This window comes from Podarcis gaigeae, assembly GCF_964106915.1.
Source record: "Podarcis gaigeae genome assembly, chromosome: 8".
Taxonomy (NCBI): domain Eukaryota; kingdom Metazoa; phylum Chordata; class Lepidosauria; order Squamata; family Lacertidae; genus Podarcis; species Podarcis gaigeae.
Window position 1 is genome coordinate 57,146,626 of NC_139684.1, and position 27,364 is coordinate 57,173,989.

The 27,364-nt window shown below is 42.5% G+C and overlaps 1 protein-coding gene across 3 annotated transcripts in view; it reads right to left on the reverse strand.

Moving 5' to 3' along the window:
- Nucleotides 1–2,721: 2,721 nt before the first annotated feature.
- KPNA6 (karyopherin subunit alpha 6) overlaps nucleotides 2,722–27,364 on the reverse strand; it is a 30,339-nt gene continuing 5,696 nt past the window's right edge. The window contains exons 1-14 of one of the 3 annotated variants that reach the window (XM_083751458.1): nucleotides 21,310–21,388; nucleotides 18,097–18,233; nucleotides 16,966–17,061; nucleotides 16,531–16,630; nucleotides 14,218–14,312; nucleotides 13,488–13,619; nucleotides 12,469–12,557; nucleotides 10,728–10,827; nucleotides 9,942–10,105; nucleotides 9,229–9,307; nucleotides 8,776–8,901; nucleotides 7,116–7,243; nucleotides 5,299–5,477; nucleotides 2,722–4,634 (exon numbers count right to left, since the gene is read on the reverse strand). In XM_083751458.1, coding sequence (XP_083607584.1) covers nucleotides 4,447–4,634; nucleotides 5,299–5,477; nucleotides 7,116–7,243; nucleotides 8,776–8,901; nucleotides 9,229–9,307; nucleotides 9,942–10,105; nucleotides 10,728–10,827; nucleotides 12,469–12,557; nucleotides 13,488–13,619; nucleotides 14,218–14,312; nucleotides 16,531–16,630; nucleotides 16,966–17,061; nucleotides 18,097–18,228 — 1,608 coding nt within the window. In that variant the 5' untranslated portion in view covers nucleotides 18,229–18,233; nucleotides 21,310–21,388 and the 3' untranslated portion in view covers nucleotides 2,722–4,446. Of the gene's footprint in view, nucleotides 4,635–5,298; nucleotides 5,478–7,115; nucleotides 7,244–8,775; nucleotides 8,902–9,228; nucleotides 9,308–9,941; nucleotides 10,106–10,727; nucleotides 10,828–12,468; nucleotides 12,558–13,487; nucleotides 13,620–14,217; nucleotides 14,313–16,530; nucleotides 16,631–16,965; nucleotides 17,062–18,096; nucleotides 18,234–21,309; nucleotides 21,389–27,364 lie in introns of those variants that run through there. The other 2 variants (XM_083751459.1, XM_083751460.1) reach the window with 2 other exon arrangements.

Genomic DNA, 27,364 nt, shown 5'->3' on the forward strand with positions numbered 1-27,364 from the left:
GCAGTCCCCTTTCCTTCAAGCAGAAATTCTATTAATCACAGGTCTTGGGCTTTTTGTTATCAAAATAATTTAGTCTTCTACACAGTAATAATACAGTAATAAGTTTTCTGTCCCAGTCTGATGACCAATTAGCCAAATGACACTTCCATAGTAAAACAACAACCACCCCAAATACTTCTAGCTTTGTCTGCTATGAGAAATCATATCAGCTGTAATAAGATCCTTCACCAAGATGCTCAAATAAGGGGCATATGCATCATGCCTCACACTCATCTGATTTTTTAAAATCATGTTAAGAGATATAAACCAAGTTTTCTACCACCACAACAAAGTTGCATTACAATTACTCACTGGAACTTTTAAAGCAGCTTTCACCCACCTGGTGTCTTCTAAATGTTGCTGGACCGCAACTATCAGTACCATCCAGTACTGGCTAGGGTTGATGGCACTGCAGTGCAATAGCATCTAAGGAGGGCACCAGGTGGGCAAAGCCTGCCTTAAAAGAAGCATCTATTTCTGATTATGTCCTTTGAGATGTGATGGGTCACATAATTTCTTAAGGCAAGAGAGGGAATCCTCAGAATGGATGCTTTCAGTACTCCAGGTCCTGGTCACAGTGGCCTTGTCCTGTTCCAAAAACGGTATTATTCAGACCTCCAGAACAGCAGGTAGGCAAGTAGGCAAAGGAATCATACATTTTCTTTACAGAACAAGTAGATCTGGATACCTACTTAAGGTTCAAGGAGTCTGCATATTTACATGCATATTTTAAAGCAAACAAAGCAGACCAACTCTACTTTCACATCATTAGGATTGTAGGGGAAAGTACACTTGCCCCTCATGTAGCTAACGTCTTATTAGGAGTGTGAGAGAACAGAAGAGCTTGGTTACTGGATGAGCATCATTCAGCCCCACCTAAATTTCTCAATCAATGTGAGCAACAGTTGCATTTGTTGATATGCTTGTATTTGAGACGAGGCAGTATGGTTATTAGTTATAAACAGACATATTAAAATCAGCCCTGGCCTGACTGGAATTCCTAACGATTTGCATAATCGACGTACCTGGGGCTTCCCCCCTTGCTCACTCTGCTTCCTAACCCCCATCTCCTTGCCTCAGTTTCCCTCCCAATGACCATAATGTGGTTTTTCTTTCTCAGCTTCCAAATCTACATAAAAGGTCATAGTATCTCCCCCACCCACCCACAGAACTTCCCATCAAAAGGACAATCTCTCTCTCCACACACCTCAAATTATCTCACACACCTGACCAGAAAAGCCTCCCTCAGTAGCTGGGAACAAGAACAGCATGGAAGTTCCCCCTCTCAAGCACATAGTGGCACCACCCTCTCCCTTGGTGACCCATATGGGCTCTAAGGCTCTAAGGTGGATTCCTGCAAAGGCCAGCTTCCAGGCATCAGATCACTCCATGTTCCTCTTGTGTCCCCCCCAGCAGCTCAGCCTGTGGTCACAGGATGACAACAGACCGGTACAAATTCAGAGAGACGAGGATGTTGTTAAGTAGCAAGAGAAGGTCACCACCATTAACAAGCCAGCCTCTTCCCATCTGCCACTTCATAGCAGCCACAACATCATTAGGTCAAAATAAAAGAATGGAAAGAAGGGATGCAGGGCCACTTCATTAGTACAGCTCAGAGAGCAGCAGTTTTTGGCTCCTCCTCTCCTTGAACTTTTCCACTTTAGCTGGACCCTAGAAGAACATGTTAACCAATAACTTGCACCTGCATGGTACATATTCCCCACATTCAATTTTAACTTGTACTAAGCCTTTTGAGGGAATATGTATAGGCATCTATATTGCTTTGCTTGCGCTCGAGCCTTTGGTTCATTTAAATCAGGAAAGGGAAACTTGTTGCCCCTTTGGATAGCTTTTGACTCAAGCTCCTACCAAACCAAGAAAGCATGGCCAATTGTCAGGGATGATGGGAACTGTAGTCCAAACATCATCCAGAGAACCGCAAGTTTCCCACTCCAATTTATATTACATGGAAACAAAAACAAAAAGGAAAAACTGCACCGGATTGGTGTGTCAGTAAAGCAGACTCCTCCACATGCTGCAACACAACTTGTATAACCTAGATCCAGGAGAGCTACTTTTTATGACCTTTTGGGTTATTTCAACAGGCAGAATTCTTGTTTAACTTTTGTTTCTTGCAGCAAGAACTAAGAAGCCCATATATTTATTGTGGCTGTTTTTCTTCTGGCAGGATTTCAAATCCTAGCATCAGTTTAAGGCAAAAAAGGAAATAGTGAAACTGTCTCTATCTCTAACTGTCTCCCCCACCCCTTCATATTCCCTGATCTATGCCTGGATGGTGGGGACCTTCAATTCAATACTCTCTATGCAAGCATCTCTAAAATCAGTAATTAATTTTTTATATTATTATTATTATTATTATTATTATTATTATTATTATTATTATTAAAACTATGCCACCAACTGCATAAAGCAATGCTGTCCGGCAGTTAAGAGTGCCGACCCACCTATGAGTGCCGAGTAGATTCAAAGCCTCAGCTGCATCAAGAGAACACTGTGGCCTCAGTCAGGAGTACTTTGCCTCCATTCCCCTTCAACAGTAAAATGATGTTAACCTACCTCGCAGGGCCACTGCAAGACACAAATAAAAGCATGCATGCCATTTTGCACATTGGATCCTAGATATTGCTAGTTACGTTAAGGAAAACAGTCTTCACTCCAGTCTTATCTGGATTGCAATCACTGAATGCACAGATGTAGTTTATTAGTTTCCTTGGCATTTGTTTCACTTTTTTTTCCTTTTAAACAACAAAGAGCAAATTTCTATTACAAAATGCAGCCCAAGGTTTCGCATCCAGCTTCACACCTGCCTGAACTTCTCTTCTTGAATGCTTTGGGAACCCTGAATTCAAATGTCGGAGAGTGAGAAGAAGAAAAGGGGGAGGGGATATGTGCATACCATAAGCATTTAAGCAATCTGAAGGGGCCATTCCCCATTCGCAGAAATAAGCTGATAGTTTGCCTTGGCCAAGTAATCTATACCTGGTAAAGGGAGTTCAACTAATCTGGCACTTCCTACAGTAGGTAGAAGGAGAACTCAAGATAACCAAAGAGGTTTTCATGGCCATGTGTTCCTAGGCAGGCCTGCCACACAGTATCCTATAATATATACCTTAGAAGAATTATAGTTCCCCCCCCCCTCTGGAGACCAAATTAGACAAATATCTACGTGTATATATAATATATAAAAAATACAGAGCTTTCTCTTCTTCATTTTGAAGTAGAATGTATACGACACAGTTGAGCAGGAGGTAATTCTGAGAAAACACAGGCCACTTGACTCTTTGAGCTGAGAGCAGATTGTGCACCAAGTGCAGGCACAAGACCTGCTCCAGGAAACATGTCAGGTTTGTCCCCACCCCAGCCAGCCAAGACCCCAAAAAAGGGAAAGAATTCCTTTCAAAATAAATGACATGGAACCAAAAGGCTTCAATAAGGTTATGAAATTTTTCTTCAAGTAAAGATGCAGGATGAGGTTTCCTCCACCAGTTCAACACTTCAGTCAGTAGCAAATGTAAGAGAAGCCCACCTTCATGGTTTGCTGTGCTTTGAGTCCTTTTAACCTAGGCCTCTTCCTCTTCCTTAGACTGGGCCTTCAGGAGACAGTGGGAACTGCTGCACTGTTTGAATTCTGAAGCAGTTCAGAAAAGAATCCCTCCATGAAGGACAGTCTTTCCGATGCCTGGTGGGATGGGGCTGTCCAACTTTTCCTGCATCTGGGTACAGGAATATTTTTGAGGAGGGGGCAGGAGCAGCAGCAACTTGGCCCAAATCCCTTGAAAAGGTGCTGTTTGGCAAGAGGGTTTCGGGGGGCGGGGGGGACACAGAACAATGAGGGCCAAAGTGCTGCTTTTGGCAGATCAAGAGTCTTTAATAAAAATCAAGATGTGCAAAAAAGAATTTTTTTAAATAGTTGAACCCAAGCATCCAGGATTAAATTCCTTGGTTGTGATCTACGTTATTTTGCCTTCTCCCACTGGAAAAAAGTCATCTCTCAAGTACCCAAATGAAGATACACATTTGAGGAAAAACCAACACAAAAAACCCCAGAGGAAAACCACACACTAGAAGGTGTAACTGATTTACACCTCCACTTTCATCCACCTCAGCACCTGCTTTTTTGACATACATGTGCAGCAGCAAAAAGAAAAAAAATGTATTGTGTGTAAGAATCTCTCTTCTTCTGCTTCTTCTTCTTCTTCATGAGCGCGAAGTACTGCTGCCATGTGTCAGTGAAGGAGAAAGCTGTTTTGTAACAGGTGGAGTGGGCACTTTGCAGCCTTTTGTTTGGCTGAGAAGAGAACACGGCTGGGGGTGTGAAGGCTCTCTGCAGTTAACTTTCCAACAAAGTTACGATGTTCTCCCCCCTTCCCCCACTCTGCACACATGTTATAGCTGGAAGCCTTCCATGGGGGCCTCTGGTTGCTGGAATATAAACTGCTGCTGGGCCTCGTCTACCTGGGGAGCCAAAGTGGAGTCGTCGTCATCGATGCCAAAGTAGTGCTCAATCAGATCAAAGGCTTTCTGGTAGATCTCTTGGTTTTCATGGCTCTGGAGAAACTCTATTTTATCCAAGCCTGGAGGAGAAACACATTGTCCTTGTTATTATGCACACACAGCTCCACCACCTGGTGCTATGCTATAGCTACAGCTATGGAACTCACTCCCACAGGAGGCACTGATGGCCACCAACCTGGATGGCTTTAAAAGAGGACAGGACAAATTTATGGAGGAGACAGCTGTCAATAATTCTGCCCTGGTGCTCAGAGGCAGTAATGCTTCTAAATACTAGCTACTGGATGGGAGCTGTAGTCCCAAACAGCTGAAGGTTGGCAAAGGTTGTGACAGGGTTTGGGGAGGACTAAGGAGGTGTGCCAAGAAGTTCAAGGAAAAGGTGGACCTTTGAGGAAGTTGAGAGCTTCCATCACACCAGTGAGTCTGGGAGGTGATTCTGGCCATTAAGAGAGCAGGCAGAAAGGCAGAAAGGCAGAAAGGCAGAAAGAAAGAAAGAAAGAAAGAAAGAAAGAAAGAAAGAAAGAAAGAAAGAAAGAAAGAAAGAAGAGGAAGGACTTGTAGGTGGCTGAGGCTGGTGGAGATGGAGGAGCATAGGTCACATGCAGGTATGTGTGAGGATGTGAAGGAAGAATCACTGACAATTTATTGGGAAGTGTTTGCAAATGAGGGTATACTTATTAAGTTGCCTCGGGGAAAAAGTTTCAAGATGCAGACTGGCCAACTCACCATAAGCTTCCTCAATGAGGCTGCAATAGGGGTTGATGCCAGAGCCATTCTGCTTGGCCTCCTGTTCACCCAGTCGCAAAATGTTCTCCAGGCCATTCAGGGCCACTTGAACGATCTTGGAGTCCATGACAGTCAGAAGGTCACACAGGGGCTTGATGCAGCCAAGATTGACTAAATACCTGAGAAAGGGAACACAAATGCTCAGAACTTCACCTATATTCGAAACCAAACCAGGCAGACGTTACTGACTGGAGTTCAGGTCAAATTTATGTAACTGTTTCAAGTGGGGGGCGGGGGCGGGGAGGTAAGTAACTCAAGCTTGCTTGGAATACATGCCCTTCTGCCCCACCATGTTCTCACACAAAAGGGCTGGGTTATGGCAAAAGTTGTGAGAATGCTACTCTGCCTACATTCAGGAAAAACTTTAGGTAAGCTTGGAGATGCAAGAGTCTTGGAAGATGCCAGGGTTTAAAAACCTGCAAGGTTCAGCTGAAGTTAAAGTGCTGAAAGTAACAGAAAAAGTATGTCCTGGTTGCCAAGTTGTGCTACTCTGTTTTTAGACATGTACATTTTGATCTACATTCTATTACCTCCCTCCAAACCCCCAGGGAAGTGCTTGCCAACCAACAGGAAGATTACAGTGCTCTGAACAAGGATGCTGCACTAATCATCAGACTTACCTGCTGTGAATTAATACTTTTTAAAAGAAGCCCTTTGTTCTAATGAAAAATGTAGCAATTTAACGGTGTGAGGCAATGAAATCCGCATACACTGTGGGAAATATGCCCTTGTCTCACCAGTAATACTGATGATCATCAGTTTCTGGTGTATGTTTGTTGTTGTTTTGAATAATTTTAAATTGGGTTTTATAAACAAGGCTCATAGGAATAATAAATGATACAAATAAATAGACCACATCTTCTCATGACATTTGTAGCACAATAAATTTGCACTAATATCTACAACATATGGAGCATTATTAGTGGTCAATGTACAAGTTATTGGTTCGGCAATTGCTTTAAACAAAAACAAAGGTGAAACAGAATAGAACAGAGTTAACAGATAACATTCAGCATCACACAGCTAGACACCAAATCAGGAGTTCTTGCAGTTGTGCTTAGATTAAGTACGAGTGATAGTCATTGATGAACATGGGAGGTGGGTTTAGAGTGAAGATAATAATTCATCAACTAGATTGGGCTAAAATGCTGATGGGGAGGGTCGTTCATTTTCTGGAATACTGGAATACTGGTATATGTTGTGAAATTAAACCACACTGGGGCAAAGCCATCTTTCTTGATCTGTCCATATGTTAACTATAGTTTATTTGTTACTCTCTCAAGGAGGGCTGTTTCCCAAACTATTTTGTACCAATTGTCTATTGTTGTGATAATCAGTTTCTGTTAACTATAAAGAAATAGGGTGTGTGGAGTGAGAGAGAGCTCTCCTCTTGTCCATGCTCCTAACCTGGTCCTTCTTTCTCATGAGAGCAAGAAGTGGGGGGAGGGAGTTACATGTCACTCATTCTTCCTACCACAAATAGTGTCTCTTTCTGACCAATTCTTAAGTCTCTCAACAATCCATCCCTAACTTCCTCCACAATTTAACCAGTTCTTCCATATTCTTTAAAAAATAAAACAACACAAAATAAAATAAAAGGCAGCCCAACCTAACTGCAGAACTCCTCTTTCTACCCAACTTATTTGGCCAAAGCAAGGTCAAGACTAGGCACAATGTATCCTAACCCATCCCACAAGTCCTTTCACGGCGAAGTTCTTCTGGAAAGACTTTGCAAAATGAGAACAGCCTCAACTTACTTGATCTGCTCTGGGGTTCCTCCTGATGTTGCATTTGTGATTGCCCAAGCAGCTTCTTTTCTTGTGCGAAATTCAGCCTTCTGCAAGATCTCAATCAGCACTGGGAAAATGTTGGCATCTATGACTGCCTGCAGGGGGAATGTGAAAAAGAGAACAATGAGTCCTTCTCCTGCAAGAAGGAACTCCTGCCATCCGTATTGATGGGGCAGTTCAATCATTCCATCAGCTTCCCTTTCTATGGGCTCACTCTCCCCAGACTGGATTCTGGCTGATTCCTCTTCCCTAGATTTGCTTAGGCTCAGGAAAAGCTTTCCTTATAGCAGCCTGGCAGTATTGTCAAGATAACTTTCTTTAAACCACTGCCCTTTGTGCAGCTATCACTAGCTACTGTTGGAAAGTAAGAGGAGTTTCCAACAACAGTTTGCCACATGGCAAAGGAATGGAGGATGGAAAGGGATCTGGGGCTGTTTCAGAAAATTAGGTTCTCGCTGGCACACAACAAACGAGTCCCACAGCTCTTTAAATTCAGGCTCTGGTTTTCAAAAATTCTAGCAAGAAATTCTGGAGAACCTCAGATGTCATTTCATTAAGTTTTAGGGGCTTTAATACTTTGAGTTGGTGTGTGGGGAACCTCCAGATACTGCTGAACTACATCCCCCATCAGCCCCAGCAAGCATGGCCCATGGCTAGGGATGATGGGAATTGTACTTCAGCAACATCTGGAAAGCACCATATTCCCCACACTTGACTCAGAAGGTAGCTATTCAGTATCTTCTACAGGCTTTGCAAGCCCATCTTTTGAAAAGGAGCATTTGGTTTCAGGCCAAATGATCAGGAAAGCATGTGATGGAAGGTTCCCGGGTATCTCAAACAAATGAAGATGCAATTTGGGGCGTATATGTTCTGAGAGGGAAAACAGATCGTGCTGCAGGTGATTGCTGTAGAAATCAATTGCTACCTTCAAAAAATGCTACAATTCCTTATGAACATCAGTCATTGTCTGAGCCATGCAGCCAAGAGCATTTTGTTTGCTTTGAATACTATCATTTCTGCAGTATTATTCAAGAAGAACAAGTCTCAGAACACTTCTACTTAGGAGATGCAAACCAAAAGCAGGCAGGCAGACGTGTACATCTGCTTGGTCCAGAAGAATTTCATTCTTTTGAAGAAGCTTTCACATTCCAAATTATTTCTATCCTTACAATTTGTAAAAGTTGTAGGAACAAGATTAATATAAATCTCCCACCGAACAGCTTTCCCCTCCCTGCAGTATCCCCAGGCTTGTACCATAAAGTACCATAGCAGTATGGCTGCCACACCCCAGGGCTGGCTTTCTCAGGCACCTGCTAAGGTCAGTACTCCAGCAGTGGCCTGCTGTCAACTGCTACAGCCTCGCCACTGCCACCTGTACACCCTCTCCCTGAAACAGGTAGATGAACAAGCAGTAGTGGCAACAAGGAGGAGAGGATCCCCTTGCCCCATGGGCTGACCATAAATGCAGTGCTGGCACTGTTATTGCATCAGCACCCAGGTACCCAACAGGGAGACTGCTTGAGAAATAGCCAATTATGTATGCCTCTCCCATGCAGTCTCTCCCATTACATTACCAGAGTAAAAGACCCAAAAGGTCTGCTGCCCTTTGAGTCAAAGCAAGCTGTACCTGTATCTGAGCACTGTTCCCCGCTGTGACGTTGGAGATCGTCCAGCAAGCTTCTTTCCGGATAGACTCTTTGGAGCTGCTGAGTAGATGAAGGAGACAAGGCAAAGCTGAGCAATTCAGGATCACCTGAAAAGGAGAAGTTGAAGAGGCGCTTGTTAGAGAGAGCTGCTCCTACCCTAAAGAAGAGCACCAAGCTCTTGCTCTCTAGCTATCCTGAAAAGTCTCTGTTTTGTTACAATTCACAGTGGCAAGAAACAATCCGGCTTTCCCTGTATGATTGCAAATCCCCCCCCCCCTCCCAATGAAGCCAGTGTTTGCTTTGATGAAACTTTTACATCTTCTCCCAAAAGCCTAACAGAAATGCATTTTCCAGAACCAGGCCTCTGCAGTGGTTGTAGGTTCCCGTATCCTGAATTTGGGACGGCCCCATTTAACTCTTATTCCCAATGTCACCTGGGTCTGGATATCATCCCCCGTCACAATGTTGCCAACAGCCCGCAAAGCTGGGGAGGCCACCTTGTAATCACTGTGCCTGCCAGGAGAAGAAGAAAAGGAAAAGATGCCCACCTTAGTACCCAGCAGAAGGAACACCCGAATCCCTATCTCAATGCTTCACTCCTCTTGGCACTGGCTATGCTCTACCATTTTGAGTGTGGTACTTCTGCCCTGCTTAAGAAATCTACTTTATTTTATTTATTTCATAAGATTTATGTGCCACTTAATTGTGTGTAAAAAAAACAACAACCAAAGAAAAATTATGGTGCTGTTCACATTATCCCACCTATTTATTCCATTTTAAATCCAGTGTATGTACACACACATATGCAGGGGCTGGTGCCATTCCATGCTTCCTATGTCAGAAGGTCTCAGTACCTATAATGTACATTAACATTATCCCCCTTCTGATGAATGGAAGCCACTCTAGCCAGAATAACGGTCAATATTAATTCCATATGCTGCTTTTGTAAAACTTCCAAAGGGTGCCAACATTTCTCTCAGGCCAACATGTGACTAAAATTGTGACACACATATCCCTGCCATGTAAGAGATATGTCCTCCTATGAATCCCAGCTAGAGAGGGGAGGCAACTCTGCCATTACACACACACACACACACACACACACACACACACACAGACACCAACATCCTTGAGGCTGCACACTTACATCAGCAGTTCCACCAGTCGCCGACACACCCCTGAATCTATTACAGCCTGGATTTTCTCATTGGGGCCATCCGACAGGTAGGAGAGGGCCCAGCATGCATCCGCCAGCAAGTCTGAGTCACTGCTGAAGAGTAAGCGTGACAAGACTGGCAAACACGATGACACCTACCAAGAAGCACAATCGTAAGGGAAAGATAGTAAGATCCCAAGAGAGGCAGAATGACAAATAAGCCCATGACAAATTGGGGTTGGGGACCAGGACAAGTTGCAAGCATTGAAGGAGAATGCCTGAATGCCTGTCAATTGCAAGACCAAACTCTTCTCCAACTTGACTCATAACATAAAAATCCATTTTGGGAAGGCAGGGAGGGATTGTTTGAACCAATGGCCCAAGCTACAAACCCTTCCCCCTTCATTTCCCTTACCCTGGCTTGGGGCTGTTGCTCACAATCACTCTGCTTACTGGAGAGCACAGCAGCGTCACAATGGGATGTCCGTGTAGAAGAAGCTCATGGTGGGCTATTTCTGGCTATTACTTCACACACAACCCAGGGTTAGTAGTGGATATTTTTGCCAAGGGCCAACCCTGAAACTTTCTTCCAGATGTAGTAGTTTCTGACTACTACAGGGTTAGACATTTTGGCCCCACACATTACAAAATATGAAGCATGTGGGTGGAGTGTGGTTGTGGGCATCTACTTCAAATGTTCTATTTGAACATTGTTCTAGTTCTATGACATCATTCTGTGGAAGGTGCCAGGGCAGAGGCCACACTTTTACATCTCACCTTCTCAAATTCAGGGGGTGGATTTTTCCCTCTGCACAAGTTTGACAAGGCCCAGACAGCATTTCGTGTCATTGTCAACCTGGTGGATTTTGTGAGGAGTCTGGAAAACAGGCAAATTATACTTTATATAAATATTACATTGCTAAATATAAATCTAGAGATTACAATTGTTTGTTCTTACAGTCATCATTTTTATCAGTTAAAACTCTTCTAATCCTTAAGTCCTTTTCCTTTCAGTGACAGCTTGAATTCAAGCTGAACTGCAAAAGTAGAAAAGGAGAATCTGAAACACACCCAGACCTTTCTGGTCTGTTTAAAGGAAAGCTGGGTTACCTCAACCCAAAATGCCTATGATGCCACCATGAAAACTTTCAAGATACATCTTATTCCACAACATCAAGTTTTATCCTGCCTTTTCTCCCACCTACTCAGGGCAGCTTATGTGGGGTATCCTATTTGTGATTGACAGGTGGGCTATCTGTCAAACACTTGGGAACTGCAGTGCAAGGAGCTTTGCAAAGTACTGAGCACAGGGCTGGCAAAGCTGCTTTCTGCAGGGACCAGCTATGTGATTGAGTTCCCCGCAGTAAAGTCTACCAACCAACAGATCCAGCCACATCTCTATCTGCCCCACACCAGCATCATATATGACATCATGTGGGGGGCAAATAAGCAAGATTTGGGAGTGGGGGGAGGGAGGACCATCTTGCAAGCCAAACTGCAAACTGTGCCAGGCCACATTTGTCCCATGGGCTGGAGATTCCCCAACCATGACTTAGGAGAGATTGCTTAGGCTGAGAGAACTGGATCATGGTCTGTTCTGGTTGAGGGCTTCCCATAAGCATCTGGATGATCATTGTGAGAACAGAACACTGGAGATGTGTTTGGCTTGATCCAGTAGGACTGCTCTTATGTCACCTAGCAAATTTAAATGACCAAGTGGAAACCTGAATGTCTTAGCCTCTCTGTTGCTCAACTAAACATGCTTGTTTATTACATTTATATCCCACCTTTCCTTCAAGGAGCTCAAGGTGGGATATAAAGTTTTCCTCCTCCTCCATTTTAGTCTCATAACAGTCCTGTGAGATAGGTTAGGCCAAGAGTGTGAATGACCCAAGGTCACTGAGGGATGAGTGGGGGTTTGAAACCTTGTCTCCCAGGTCCTAGTCTTAACCTATCTATCCAGTCATTCATTCATTCATTTTAAAAAATTAGAGCTTAGAGCGGTTCACAATATAAAACTGGCTCTCATCCACGTTCTGATCTTCATCCACCATTCCATCTTCCTTCATTATCAGGAAGGAAGGAAGGCCTTGCACATTCTTCCCTGAGCAGAGATCTTTCCCACGCATCCCTCCTCAGGTGAGCCACTTCACTAGCATCATGCTAACCACCATGGGCTTCTTGCAATCTGGCCCTCACAAGGTGGGTCACACCAAAAATACCTACAGGCTTGTTTAAAGTTATTGGAGTGATAAGCTGCATGTTACTAAGAAAAATGAGTCTCCATCCTGGACCTCTAGCCAGTCTGGTCTGGGGAGAAGTCTCCTCCAGACTCCAAATATGGTGATCAATTTGATCCTACTCAAGAGAAAAATCCCACTGGGTCTTCCCAGGGCAGTTTCATGCCACCTAACAAAATCTTTACGTCCATGGCTGTAGAATGGAAACAAAGGAACACACACACACAGGCATTGCCAAGGAGCACCCGAAGTCAGAGTTTCATGCAACAGCTACTCACAACAACAAGGGAGGGAGGATGCCACAGTTGAGGACGTAATCACGGCAGGCAGAACTGTCTCCAGCAATGTTCCCCAGTGCCCAAACAGCCTGGAAGAAGAACAGGAGCTTCAGCACTCAGTCATTGAATGGAGAGGGAATGGTGGAGCAGGAATCCCTGGCCCCCCTCAAAGAATTCAATAACTCGTGGCAACTTTCAGCTATTTGTCATTTTTGCAATTAAAACGTAGCAAAGCTTTTTTTCCTGAGAGTTTCTGCACACACCAATGTGGGCAGCTGTTAACTGCTGTAGGGAGCTACTGCCAAATGTTTGGTTGAAATCAGTGTAAAATGCATCCCTAGCATTCTGATCTTGCTCTCCCTACTTTGAATCATTGATCCGCAGTGATTCAAGCTCCTATGTTCCCTTGCTGCCCCATTCCCATTCTTGCTAACTGCTCTTGAGCATGCCTACAAAGCACTAATGCCACCACAGGCCCTGCCCACTGCTCTGAGCAGTCAGGATGCTTTTGTTATTACTATTTATTAAATTTATATACCACCCTTCATCAAGAGACCACAAGGCAGTTTACACACACACACACACACACACACACACACACACACAAACACACACCGCATTAAAAGGCCATAGATTGATTAACAGCCCAAGGCCTGGTTGAAAAGGAATGCTAATGATATGTAAGCCTCCCTGGAAAAAGCATTCCACAAATGGGGAGCCACCACAGAAAACTCCCATTCTTGTGTTGCCAGTCTCTGGGCTTCCCGTGGAGGGTGCACATGAAGAATGATATCAGATATTGACTGCAGGGTCTGGGTCAGTTCATACAGGGAAAGACAGTCCTTGAGCTTTCTGGGACATCACTGCAGCTTTGTCAATGACTGAAGAGGCAGGGTAGGGGCTTCACAAGCAACAGGAAACAGCCAGTTTTTCTATCATATAAAAGCTTTGCAGCAAAGAAATTATTTGGAACTGCTCTCCCACAGCTAAGCCAAAAGCTCTCCCTGAAAACACCTTACCTGCTCTTGGACATCTTCAAAATCAGAGCTCAACAATTCAATGAAGATCGGAACTGCTCCAGCTTCTATTACTATTTTGGTTTGTAGTGAAGTGCCCGAGGCAATGTTTGTTAATGCCCATGCAGCTTCAAACTGAAAAGTAACAAGCAACCAATTAAAGAAAGTCTCCAACAGAAGTACACTGTTCAACAGAGCAGTGGCCCCCAAACTTAATGGTCTTTCTGCCTGTTAGAGAAATTGCAATGAGCTGTGCGAGATGCTGAGTGATTTTTAATTGTCTTTTTTTATTGCTTCTGTTATTTCTAATTTTGTATTTTATTGTATTACAATTTGCACGCCACAAAATCTAAAGCATCACTCTTAACTTTTTAAATTTTAATTAACTTTAATTTGAGAGAGCACAGCCTCCGTTTTCTTTTCCCCACCATGCCCCAGATTGATGCTATGTCTGGGACCGTGGGGGAAATGGTAGTCAAACAACAGAACCAAAGTCTATGGACATCATCACATCATGTAAGTGAGCTTTTATGTTATAGGTTTGTGGGCGGACGCTTAACGTTTGGTGGGAAGGAAAGTCAGACCACAGTCATGGCTACAGTCACAAACAACCCCATGCAAAGGCACAAACACTAAGAGTGACAAGGGGGCCAATTTAATTTCCAGAGAAACAGATGACAACCTTGTTGATAGCACTGAACACCAAATGCAAAGGAATCTCATTCTCACTTACCTGCAATGTGCAGTTTTCACTTTTTTTGAGGAACTCCACAAACCTGTCCACCACACCCTGAGTATTGATCACTTCATCTATTGGAGGATTGGGCTCTAAACAGAGGGGGAAAGACTACTGTTAACACATACTTTTTTCTCCACGACACCAGTGGTATGCTAAAATAGCACTTAGGCACGTAGTTTGCAAGCAGTTAGCACAGATAGTGATGTGAGGTGAGAATATTCTCTGCTAGAAAATTCTCCAGAGAATATTCTCCACAGCTCTCTTCAGTTTTGCCTTAAGAGTTTGTCGGACACAAAGTATGCTTTAAAGGCTTTGGCTGTAAAAGAAGAAGTGGAAGATATTTTATCAAATCGTATACAGTCCCTGATACTAGATGAGGCAGTATGTTGGCTAAGAGTACTAAAATTTCATGACCTTATTGCTCCAATAGTGAAATGGATAACATTATTAGAATCGGACACACCAAGGTTTAGTAGGGTGGTTGAGTCATTTAAAGAACTAGAAGATCACTTTGAAAAAGTGATGTCTTTGAGCAAGAAGAGAAGCAGCTGAAAGTGGCAGTTAAGAAAAGAAATGGCATTGCAGCCAATTCACTTTGCTGCAAATATCCTTCATCCGAAGTATAATGGCATTCATTTATCACGAGATGAGCAAATTCAAGGTAGCAAGTTCACTGATCTCAAAATATCAGCAAGTGTACCAAATAATGTATAAGATATTTTGGCAGAGCAAGCAGCATAATGTGCTAAGGAAGATTTTTTTAGCAAGTCATATGTATTGTATCATTTTCAATGCATTAAAATGAATATTCTCCATTTTAAATGAAAATTCTCTAATATTCTCCATTTTAAATGAAAATTCTCTAATATTCTCATTAATAGTGAATATTCGAGAATATTCGCCAAAGGATTATTCTCGAGAATTTAACATCAATAAGCACAGATGCCCTTTTTATCGGTTTCCATCACTGACAGGAAGGCAAGATATTTGTTCCGACAGCTGAGGTTCTCAGCATTCAATGAAGGCTACACCTGGGGCAAGGAAAGATTGTGTATTGACAAGCACCGAGCTCCTGCATGTGGTGGACAACATAGAGCTCAAGGTCAGAAATCTCACCACCACCAGGCCATCTGTATTTTTAAGACTCTAATATTCTAAATTAAAATGGCCGTTGCATTAAGAATATAGCATAAGAACGTCAGAAGAGCCCATATAGTCCAGCATCATGTTCTCCAAGTGGCAGTGGAATACCTATGGGAATCTTGCAAGCAAGACACTGGTGCAATAGCACTCTCTCCTCACTTGCTATTCCCAGGAACTGATAAACAGAGGTATTCTAGAGACAGAACATAGTTTTATCCTCCATGAATTTGTCTAATCCTCTTTTAAAGCCATCAAGATATGAAACAGATCCCACAATTTAATTATGCACTATGTGTATAGGTACTTTCAATGACTCACACCCCTTAATCATTCAACATTCAGCTTCATTGAATGGTCAAGATTTTAATGTTATGAAAGACAGCAAAAAACTCACTTTTCTACCCACTTTCGCTACACCATGCATAGGTCTACAGACCTCTCATATCACTCCTTGCTCATCTTTTCTCTACATTAAGAAGCCACAAATGCTGCAAACGTTCCTCACTGGAAATCAGGGTTGCTCTTTTCGCAAACTTTTCTAGCTCTACAATATCCTTTCTGAGGTGAGACAACCAGAATTGTATACAGTATGCCAAGTACAGTCACACCATAAGATTTGTATAACAGCATTATGACATTGTCACTTTTATTTTCAATCCCTTTCCTAAGGATCATTAAAATGGAACTTGACTTTTTCACAGCTGTCACTTACAAGGTTGACATTTTTATCAACTGATCCACTATGGCACCAGTTCAGGCCTTATATGTATATATGTGATTTAACCGTATGTTCAGGTTTGTTTAAAACCATCTGCTTTCTTCATAAGAAGCTCTTCAAATTAGGGCCAACAGGGCACACATACATCCATAGGCACTGTTTGAAAGGGTCAAGAAATGGTTTAAAAATCTAAAAACACCATCTCTCATTCCAAGAACAATCAGGGTTGAAAGGTTATCAATATTCCAACCCCATGTTTGTATATCCCCATTCTTAACTTATTATACTTCACCTATTCAGTCCACTTTCATTTACGAATTTTTCATAAGTTTCTGGCAAACTATTTAAGCAATTAAAGCATTTCGAGGTCAACCAAACAAACAAAATACACATAACATTCCTACAATTTCTATGTACAATAGAAAATTCTAAATAGCTATATTTACCTTTTGAAAGCAGTTTCCTGAAGCGCTGGGTAGTTAGTAGCTGAAGATCAGGGTCCTCGGAGAACAACATTTCCACCATCTCCCTTGTGATTACACCTTCCTGAAAAAAGCCCATATATAACAGTCCTAAGGCTAGCTCTTCAAAGCAATGCCCAAATCTAACAGTTCTTCAGATGAGAAACTACCAAACTGAACCTAAGAACATGCAGGCTTAGATCTTGTAAGTCCCTTTTATTTTATTTTTAATTAATAAACTAGGTCCTCATCTTACACATCTGCAAAAAAAACAAAAAAACTAAAAAGGAACAGCAGAGAGTAAATTAAGTTACTTAAAACAGTTTTTCATTTCTGTACTAGTAAGATTATAGTGGTATAAGCCAAAGCACAGTAAATGCCATTAGATGGGAATATGACACAGCTTCTGAGAATACTTACCCCACCTGTGGTGGAACTGACAAATGAGTCTACATGAGGACTGTCAGACATAGCAGCATCTTCATTAATTAGCTCCACATTTCTTCGTTTAAAGAGCTGAAATAGAAAATGGATATGTATCAAATCAATGGCAAACAAAATTGCCAAATGTTGGGTATAAGCAAATGCCTTCAGGTCACTGAAGTCCCCTTCGCTCTTTGAAAGCAGGGTTCTATTTGTTCCCATCAGCATTTAAGATTCATCAGTAATGAAATCCTCTTATGAGGATTCTTCACTTCTAAGAAATCAGAGTTGTAGGACACAAATTCTATAATAGTGCAGTATGACTGAAGAGAAGAAGAGTGTGTGCACTGCTGGCAATAAACAACAATAAACAACCCTCTTCAATCATCCAAAGCACTGTTTACTTCAGCTGCAGTTAGCTTAGCAAGATCCTGGCTTGCTACTCGTTCCTCAAGCCTCACAATCTACAAGTTCTGAGGGGTATAATTTGTGGTTTGCCTCCCTCCCCTGCTGCCCCCTCCCCAAATCCAATTTGCAGAACCACATCTTCCGAAACAGATATAGAACAACACTAATTGCAAGGGCCACAAAACTCCTCATCAGGAAACACTGGTGCCTTACACAGTGTTCAAGTTGTTGAACACTGTGTAAAGGCACTGTCTAGAAATTTAATTTATTTGCATTTTACTGAAACTCCATATAAGGGCATTTTTGAGATACAAGTGGGAGATCAAGAACAGTAGTTTTGTTTATTAAAAGGAAAGGCTCTCTAGTACTTCCTCTCATTACCTGTTACGGTAGCATACCAGATCAAAGACAGCCTCAGGTAATGCATGTGTCCACTAATTAAAACTGGAACCCACCCACCTACCTGCAACTTTAAGCCGTCAAGTGGTTAGGTCAATTCAGACCCCAATGTTTTATTATCCATTTTGTTGTTCTGCCAGCTGCCTAGGAACCGCATAGCCAGTGATGGCAATGACCAAAGAACCATTTACACAAGAAGTTGAAACTCATCTGTCTCCTACACTCTAGAAACACAGAGCACAGCCAGAAGTAGAAACTATCAGCCTGGGCCATATTTCTGGTCAACCTACATGCCCTGCTCACCATCCACACAGGAGTTACCTGCTGCTCCCGCTTCTGTTTGCGTAGCTGTATCCCTTCTTCTTCTCTCCTCCGGCGCATCTCCTCGGGGTTCAGTGCCTTGTTTTTGTAGCTCTTCATTCTGTAATTGTTCTCTTTTGCTGGGCTCGCCATGGTTTCTAACAGCGGAAGAAAAGAAGAGGTCATTTTTACTCCATTTCTTTGGGCAACCAAAAGAAAACAGGCATAGTCCTCAAACGTAGGGCACTGTTTTCAACACTTGCCAAATGGTACCAACAATCTATTTGCAGATGAAGAATATATCGTGAAGTGAGTCGGGACATTGCATGGATAAGGCTCCCTGTGCTCTATCCCAAAGTATGGCTGGGAAAGACTCCTTATTGAAACCCTGGACCACTGCTGCCAATCAGTGTAGACAATACTGGGCTAGATGGACCAATGGACTGAATCAGGATATGCAGCTGCCTATGCCTTAAACACCCACAAAACTCAAGCTTTTTAAAAATTTCTCCTATAAGAAGGTGTACATACACACACACACACACACACACACACACACACACACCACAATATCTAAGAGCAATGAGCCCAGAAGAGAAAATGAATAGCAGTTCATTTCTTTTTATTTTTCTTTCTTTTTTTGCCATATAAACCTGCAGATTTTATTTTCTAGCAGATGGTATGTGTGGGTGAATGAAGATTAGGTGATGTTCTCAGCATGTAATCCACCCCACTACTGTCCATTTAATTAAGTGCCAGATAATGTCAAGATGACATACAGCTTCAAGGACTCTTTCTCTTTGATGGTGGAGCTGGGGTTGATGGAACTGAATCAATCCCAGGATTCAGATTTCTTTTTTTAAATGTTTTTTTTTATTTTATTTTATAAACCAACTTTCTACTTCTTTTTCTGTTACACACTGTTATCCATCTTATTTAGTATTTCAGTATTTATAACGGAACTTGTTTATTCTAATAGAAGTTCTGATTTTTCAATATGATTTTGCAAGTATCCTTTAAACACCTTCCAGTCCTTGTCTATCTTCTCTTTTGAGATCCTTCCAATTTCTCCCATTGTTTTGGATATATTGTAATACTCTAATAATTTGGCAAGCCACTCTGTTTTTGTCAGCATTATACTACTTTTCCAATTTTGCGTAATCAATAGCCTTGCGGCTACTGTTGCATATAAATATGTCTTGTCCTCTTCCTTTAAACTTCCTGACACTATTCCCAATAGAAAACCTTCTGATGTTTTCCTAAATGAATATCTAAACATTTTTTTCATTTTGTTATATATAGTTTCCCAAAATTGTTTGATATTTAAACAATTCCACCATATATGCATCATAGTGCCTTTTTCTGTGCTGCATCGCCAGCAGACATTGCCACAGTTTTTATTCATTTGGCTATTCTTTCAGGTGTTAAATACCATCTATGTTGTATTTTAAGGTAATTTTCTTTCAATATGCAACATGTAGTGAATTTCATATCTCCTTTCCACAATTTTCCCCATTGTTCAAGCATAATATTTTTCCCAATATCTTGCGCCCATTTAATCATGGATGCTTTAACCAGTTCACCCTTTGTTTCCCACTCTAAGTTCAAATTGTATAATTTATTTTTTTTATTTTTCTTGTATTAAATATTTATCGAATTTAGAAATTTCTTTTTCAAATCCTATCTTTTTGACTTTCACTAATCTATACTTAATTTGAATATATCACAACCAATCACTAATATGAACTTTAATTTCTGTAAAGTCCTTTAATTCCAATTCTCCATTTTCTTCCTTTAATACAGTTTTATAAGTGGCCCAGTTCTCTTTCATAGTTCATTTTTTCACTGCGACAATTTCTGCCGGCAATGCCCACCATGGAGTTTTTGGCTCTAGGAGTCTTTTATATTTCTCCCATATTTTATATATAAACTTTCTGATTATATGCCCTAGGAAGCCTTTATGTACTTTAACTTTCTCATCTATTAGATAGGCATGCCATCCAAATCTCGTCTCTACTCCTTCTAATTCCAATACATTCAAATCGTCTAGTTTAATCCATTCTTTTAACCAGGTCAAACCCACTGCATCATGGTATAACTCCAAGTCAGGGAGGCCAAATCCTCCTCTTTCCTTGTTATCATTATTTTATGTTTTATTCTTGGTGTTTTTTTCCTGACCACACGAATCTGGCTAAATCTCTTTTCTAATTATTAAAGCATTTTTCTGCTCCTAGTATTGGGCTACTTTGAAATAAAAACATCATCCTTGGTAATATGTTCATTTTTATTACCGATATTTTTCCTAATAAGGATAAACTTAGTTTTCCCCATACTTGCAAATCATTTTTTATTTCTTTCCATGTTTCCCCATAATTCTCATTACTTAAATCCATAGAATTTGTTGTTAAATTAATTCCAATATACCTTATTTTCTTTTTATTTTTTTCCAATTTCTTGTAATTTCACTTTATCTTTTTCTTCCATACTTTTTACTAATATTTTTGTTTTCCCATAATTTAATTTGAATTGTGCTAATCTGCCATATTCGTTTATACATTCCAATATTCTGGGTGTGCATTGTAGGGCATTTTCTGTTGTGATCATGACATCGTCTGCGAAAGCTCTTAACTTATATCTTTTTTTCACCAACTGCTATTCCTCTTATTTGGTTGTCCTGTCTTATTTTCTTTAATAGAACCTCTAATACTATTATAAATAACATTGGAGATAGCGGGCATCCTTGTCTTGTACCTTTGAATATACTCATTTCTTCTCCAAACTCTCCATTAAAAATATTGTTTGCCTTCTGCTGGTTATATATTGTATTTATGCCTTTTTGGAATTTTTCGCCTAGACTCAATTCTTTTAATAGTTTGAGTAGCAGTTCATTGCAATCTAAAAGGATTATAAGGTATCTGACATAAATGGTTAAAATGATTAGCTGCTCAGCTGCCTAAAAGTCCACCTCTGTTCCAAAGCCAACCTCCCTGCAGAGAACACCCTAGAAGCTCTGCTCTTAGAGTATAAGTCCAGGAGAACTTCTCCAACACCAAACAGGAATGCTCTCAAAACCCAAGTTGATCAAACATTCCACCTTTGGCAAAGGTACAGAACCTGCATAGTGTGCCAGATAGTTTCTTCAATCTTATGCTACTGCAGGTAGCAGTTGAAGAAAAATGAGGGAAGGATGAGACTGAAAAGGAATTTTTATATGATACAAGTAGGATCTAGCACCCGTTTACCCAGTTCTTAACTTCCAATCCCACTTTCAGCCAGCCTTTGGGTCCAGGCTTTGCCCAGGCCTTAACCCCACCAATGAAGTCATAACGAGGTATGCATGATAATGGCACCCCATTTCCATAGCAACATCACATGTCACAAAAGAAGATTTTCAACTTCACTGCAAAGCTGGGCAGCAAAAGAAGCTTGTCAAATGGGCTATAGTGGGGAACTACCAATAAAGCAGCTAAGACAGCTCTGCTTCACTCAGGGTGACTGCAAAGCTCTTCCTGGAAAATTTCAACTATCGTTCCCACCACAAACTTACATAATGTCTAAGGAATGGCTGCAAATCTTTAACAATCTAGCCCAGATCCACTTCCCTCTCAATCCTCCTAGTTACTTTTCCCTGCTCTTGAACCTCTTGTTCCACTACTCTCTACAGCTTTAAGATCATTTGCTCATGAATTCTTCCTGTTCTCCCTTGGTGCCGCCTCTGCCTGGGAATTGTCTACGAAGTACCACTCATCTATCTTTCTTCAAAACTCCCCCAAACCCAGATTTCCCTAAACTGTTTGAGCTCAAGCTAGTCCTCCACTCCCAACCACACCCATCTAAGTGCTATGTACAACTGCATTTTCTCACCCCTCGTCACCCTCCTGCTTCTGTCTCCTATCAAAACTTAAGTCTGGTGTTTTTAGAAAGGCCAACACCCACCCTAAGTCCTTGAAGACACGGAGAGCTATATACCTATCTAATCATTCTCACTGAAGGTCAGTAGCCTTGGCTGCTCAAGGCTTTACCAAAATTGACTCAGGAAGCACAGCAGAGCTGGGTCCAAACTTCAGCTATGGCTTTCCAGTCTCCTTTTAACTATGTCGCCGCTTTGTGCTTCCTACCTCACTAATCATCTCCGCTGAGTAATTGCTGAAACCCAGATGTCTAAAACTCGGCCTTGCATTGCTGAGTCAGACTCAATAGCAGACAGAAGGGGGGGGGGAGCTAATGTGTATATGGATTGAACAAATGCAGCAGTGTTTTTATCCCAACTCACATACCAATAAAGGGAAGCCCAAGCAGCAGGACTTGTGGGAAAAGAAATGTGGGTGTGCTGGGGGTCAGCAGGACAGAGAAATTCACCTGTACAGAACTATACAAAATGTTAGAAACAGCCCACATCACTTTAAAAAAATTATGCCAAATGTGAAAGAATCAAGGCTACATCATATGTTTACCTGGGGTTTTTTTTGGGGGGGAGGGGGATTTCTTCCCCAACCACCCTAATGCTGAGAACATTCACCTTTTTGGCACCTGTCTGCAGATATCAGGTGTATTTTGATGGAACCACTGTTTTTTAAATGGGTCTCTTTTTTAGATCAGTCATACCGATGATGCCAGCCAATTGACCATCACGGCCCAATTGATCATCATAGCCCAGCAAGCATCAAGGCAGTATGCAACACAACTGGACTATGTGCAGAGGTCACGGAGAGCAAACAAAGCAGCAGTAGGTTCACTCTCAGGATCCATTCCTTGCAAAAAGTGCATGGAATAGATTCTGCTCCTTCATGAGACAGTAACATCCTGTGCCTACAGCTCAGAGGTTGCAAAGTACACACTTAGAGCTCAAGAACTTAGTCAAGGGCTGGAGTATACATTATAGTTTGATGGCAAAACACACTGTCTACTTTCCCCACATGTCTCCTACACTGGCATTCCCTCCCAACTTGGAATCAGATGTGCACACCAGTCTAGAAACTGGGCCCAAATTCATCCAGCAATCTCCTTGCTTGCAGTCTTTGCTTCCATCTTGACTAGTGATATCCTAAGCCCTGCTAGGCTCTGTGGAAATTCCAAGTTCCAAACAGCTGCTCCCCGTAAATATGGAATCTGACAGTACTACTGTTGAGGGGGACAGTGGAGAATTCCTAAGGCACTGCAAAGGAAGGGAGAATAAACACACAGATCTCCAGTTCTCTTAATTATATACCCAGCAGGTGTCTTTAAGGGACCTCCCAAACAAAATCCTGTACTATCCAATACAGAGCTCCCATCACCATTAAGAGACTGGCTCACAAGTTAAATTTGGCAAGCTGACGGCAGAGTGCGACAGGGTGCTTGTCATCTTTGGCTCCTGGTGCCAAGGGAAGTATGAGGAGCCAGTGAGCAGTTTGGCAGCAGACACCACCTGCAGACATCATCGGCTTAAAATGCAGGCTCCTCCATGCAAACGAAGTCCAGGATTCAGCAGGAGTATTTTGTGATGGTCTCACTCTGTGCCAAGCATGCGGCAGTCACTAGGGAATGACTAACTAGATTTCCCCCTTGCTCATTTCTCTGGATTGAGAGAAACTCTCAGCTCTGTTCAAGCCTGCCTTCTCCTGACATACTCAATATGCAAAGACCATCACACCTTCAGAAGACACATGCCCAGTTTAGATCCCGTTTCATATGTCTAAATCCCACAAATCCCTGTTTTATTTATTTTTAGATGCTTTCATGCTGTTGTTTAATTGGTTTTAGGCTGTATTTTGTTTTAACAGCATTGTTTCTTTTCACCACTTAGATCGTTTTCAAATACTAAGCTGTTGATAAATGCTTTTCTAAAATAAATAAGGGCACAGAAACCCCTCTCAGACTACCCTCCATACATTCAGATAATGTGCAATGGGAATATCTGAATCATGTCATTCAATTATTTGTTTTATTACATCTGTTTGCCATGCATATATCTGTATTCTCTGGATGGTTTTTACCCATCAATAAAAAATGCAGAATGCAAAATTTAAATGGTAAAATAAAAATACCATTTAAATAAACCAGTTACCCTATTTTTCGCCCTATAGGACACACTTTTTCCCCTCCAAAAATGAAGGGGAAATCTGTGTGCGTCCTATGGGGCGAATGCAGGCTTTCACTGAAGTGTGGAGAGCGAGAGGGGTCGGTGCACACAGACCCCTCGCTCTCCACGCTTCAGGAAGCTATCAGCAAGCCTGGGGAGCCTGTGGGAGTTCCCGCAGGGCTCCCTAGGCTGCGGATAGCAGCCTGCTGCCTGGAGCACGGGGCACGCTGAAGCAGAGCGCCCCGCACTTCGGGCAGATATCCGCGGCTGGGGTGGGGAATTAATTTTTGCCCAAGGTGAGAAGCTGTGGCCCAGCAGTCCAATGTGGTTTTGGAACTGTCAAGCTTTCTGTCTGCTCCCCCAAGTCAGAAACAGAGCCAACCTCCTGCTTTACAGAGATTCTCTTTCCAACAGGGCTCATAGTGAATTTCACCGCCAAACACAAAACCACTACCAGATGTGTACCTACAGCCAGTAAGAGAAAAGGGAGGACAGGAAGGGAAAGCAGAGCCCTGCTTTGTCCATACAGTAGAAAGAAAGAGACTCCACTCTCTACATACAGCCACAGACACATTTAAATTGTCCTCCCCTAAAAGTTACCACCTCTCCAAAGGGCTCATGTATAGTAATTAGAACTCTGGTAATACTGACTCCTGTCAGGACCAACTGGGCTCCTGTACAGCTAGGAACCTGTTTTCAATGTACTGGGACACAAGAGGCTGAACTCAACATTCAAACAATACCTAAGCCACTTGCTATTTGCAACCAGTTTAGCAGACCCAACATACAATCTGCTTTAGAAACATGTGTGTAGGCAAAGCTAGTACCGTAGATTCCGGCATATAAGATGACTTTTTAACCCCGGAGAAGAGGTTTAAAAGCCGGGGGTCGTCTTACACACCGGGTATGGCTTCCTTCCAGCACCGAGCCCACCGCCCACTGCTGGTTCCGAAGCTGCCGCCGCAGCAACAGTGGGCGGCGTGCTCCGCATCGGGAGGAAGCCGCCCAGCGATGCCTGCCGCCCACTGCGGCGTGGCAGCTTCTTAAGCAGCAGTGGGCAGTGGGCTCCGCGCCGGGAGGAAGCCGCCCCGCAAAGCCAGCTTAGCATCGCTGGGCAGATTCGCCGGGCAGCTTCCTCCCAGCGCAGAGCCCGCCGCCCACTGCCACGCGAACCTGCCAAAGTGTATAAGACCCCCCAAATTGGCGCTGCCAATTTCTGGAGTCGTCTTATACGCCCAGTCACCTAATACGCCAGAATCTACGGTAAATGTCATTTTAAGGGCTCAGCAAGCAATGGCTCTGAAATCAAACCCATTCCCACTCCTCACATGCCTTTCTGTCTGGATTGCCCAAAGTATCTTAAGGCATTAGAAGGAAGGACAGCCATGAGCACATAAGGAAGTGTGTAGGCAAGACTTGATAGCTGGGCATGGGGGAGGGGGAGGGGGGAATCTCAAAGAAGTTTACAACCTACATTAAAACATCAAATAAAAACAATACAGAAGAAAGTCAAATATAAAGTATACATTAAAAGTAGTATAATTAACTGGAAATTAAAATATTACCTTAAAATTTTCCTAAATAAATCATTAACACAGCAAAGTTAATTTTTAAAAAATTCTTAAACATTTCAAAAGAAAACATTACTAAAGGAAGTCAAATATCAAACACATATTTAAAACAGCATAATTAGCAAGAAAACAAAATATTATCATAAGCACAGAACATGCTCTGCTGTTATTGCTGCCAACCTGGCAATGTTTGTTCATGGCGGCTGGCAGCTGTAGATGCTCAGACTTGATGATCTGGGTCTGCACTAAGAGACAACCAAGATGGTCCCTGGCATCTTCAGCAACCTCAGCTTTTATAGTGGGCGTCAGTCAGGGCCCTCCCCTCCCAGGCCAGGTAGAAAAAAGGCTACAAGGAAGGGAAGCATGTCTTCCATGTCTCACAGTCTTCTGTTACTATTTCTGTGGCCTTTTAGAAGTAGGTGGGTTGTGTTTAATGCATTTCTCTTTCCTCTTGGTCTTAATGTATCTAGGTGGGATTTGCTATTTGTTTGGTTGCAACTTTGCTTTAGACTGCCCTGGGCAAGATAAAGCGACTGACAAATTTAAGAAAAGAAAAGAAAAGAAAAGAAAAGAAAAGAAAAGAAAAGAAAAGAAAAGAAAAGAAAGAAATGCACACTGCAAACTAGGACCGATCCCAATGGTAAGATTGATCACCAAAGCCAAGAGCGTCCTCTGTGCTGACAACATCATCATCTTCATCCCAGCAATTCTTTCAGCTCGCCTGGTGCTGTGGTCACGGCTGGCTTACTCAATCCCACCCACCCAGTGAGCTCACAAAAGCCAGCAGCACATGAGCATCTGTGGAATGCACTACTCTGCTGACCAAGCTGGCTCCCACACAAGGGAGGAAAATAAAGCATTTTGAGATCTAGGACATAATGATGGCCAAGCAATCCTGCCAAAGGAGGGCAACAGTTGGACACCTCCACCACACTTGTGTAAGAGATGCAGATCAGAAGTAGGGAGACTTTTTGGCTCCACAGGCCAAATCTTTATCAGAATCTGCCTCTCAGGGCTGTCCACCTGTCAAAATACCTTGCGCTTTGCATGTCTTCCTGTCTCCACTTTTAAGCTCTTGATCTCAGAGGCTTAAGCTTTCAATATCAGGAACTTAAAGGGGTAGGAGGGAGACTATAAAACTTTGCACTCCAATTTGAGCTTCCAGAGGATCAGACAGGAGTGCAGGAGCCTTTGCAAAAGCTTTTTTGAACCAGCTTGCACACGAGAGCTGCTTCAGTGGGGGACTTTTGCACAGGGCTTAAATCCCTGCTCAGCTAATGAACAGGCTTGAATCCTGCTACATTGGTTGCACAATCTTGTTTATTGCTGGGAACAGGATAGTCCAGCTAACACAGGATTAAAGCCTTTTCTCCTGCCACATTCAGCTAACATCATCTGTGACATAAGCTGATAGGTGGGTGGGCCTGATTTGGGGGAAATGGCCTTGTTGGCCAAATTGGATCCCCTGGCTGGCCAAGATTAGCCCACAAACCAGAAGCGCCCCTCTCCTGATGTGGATATACTGTAAAAGACGGTGATGGAGGCCATCATCACACCTAGAGGTGGCAATATCCAAGTGCCTCAACATCTGGGTGTCTGAAATGTTTCCAGCTCTGTGTCACACAATATCAGTGGGGATTAGACAGATACAGTCCAC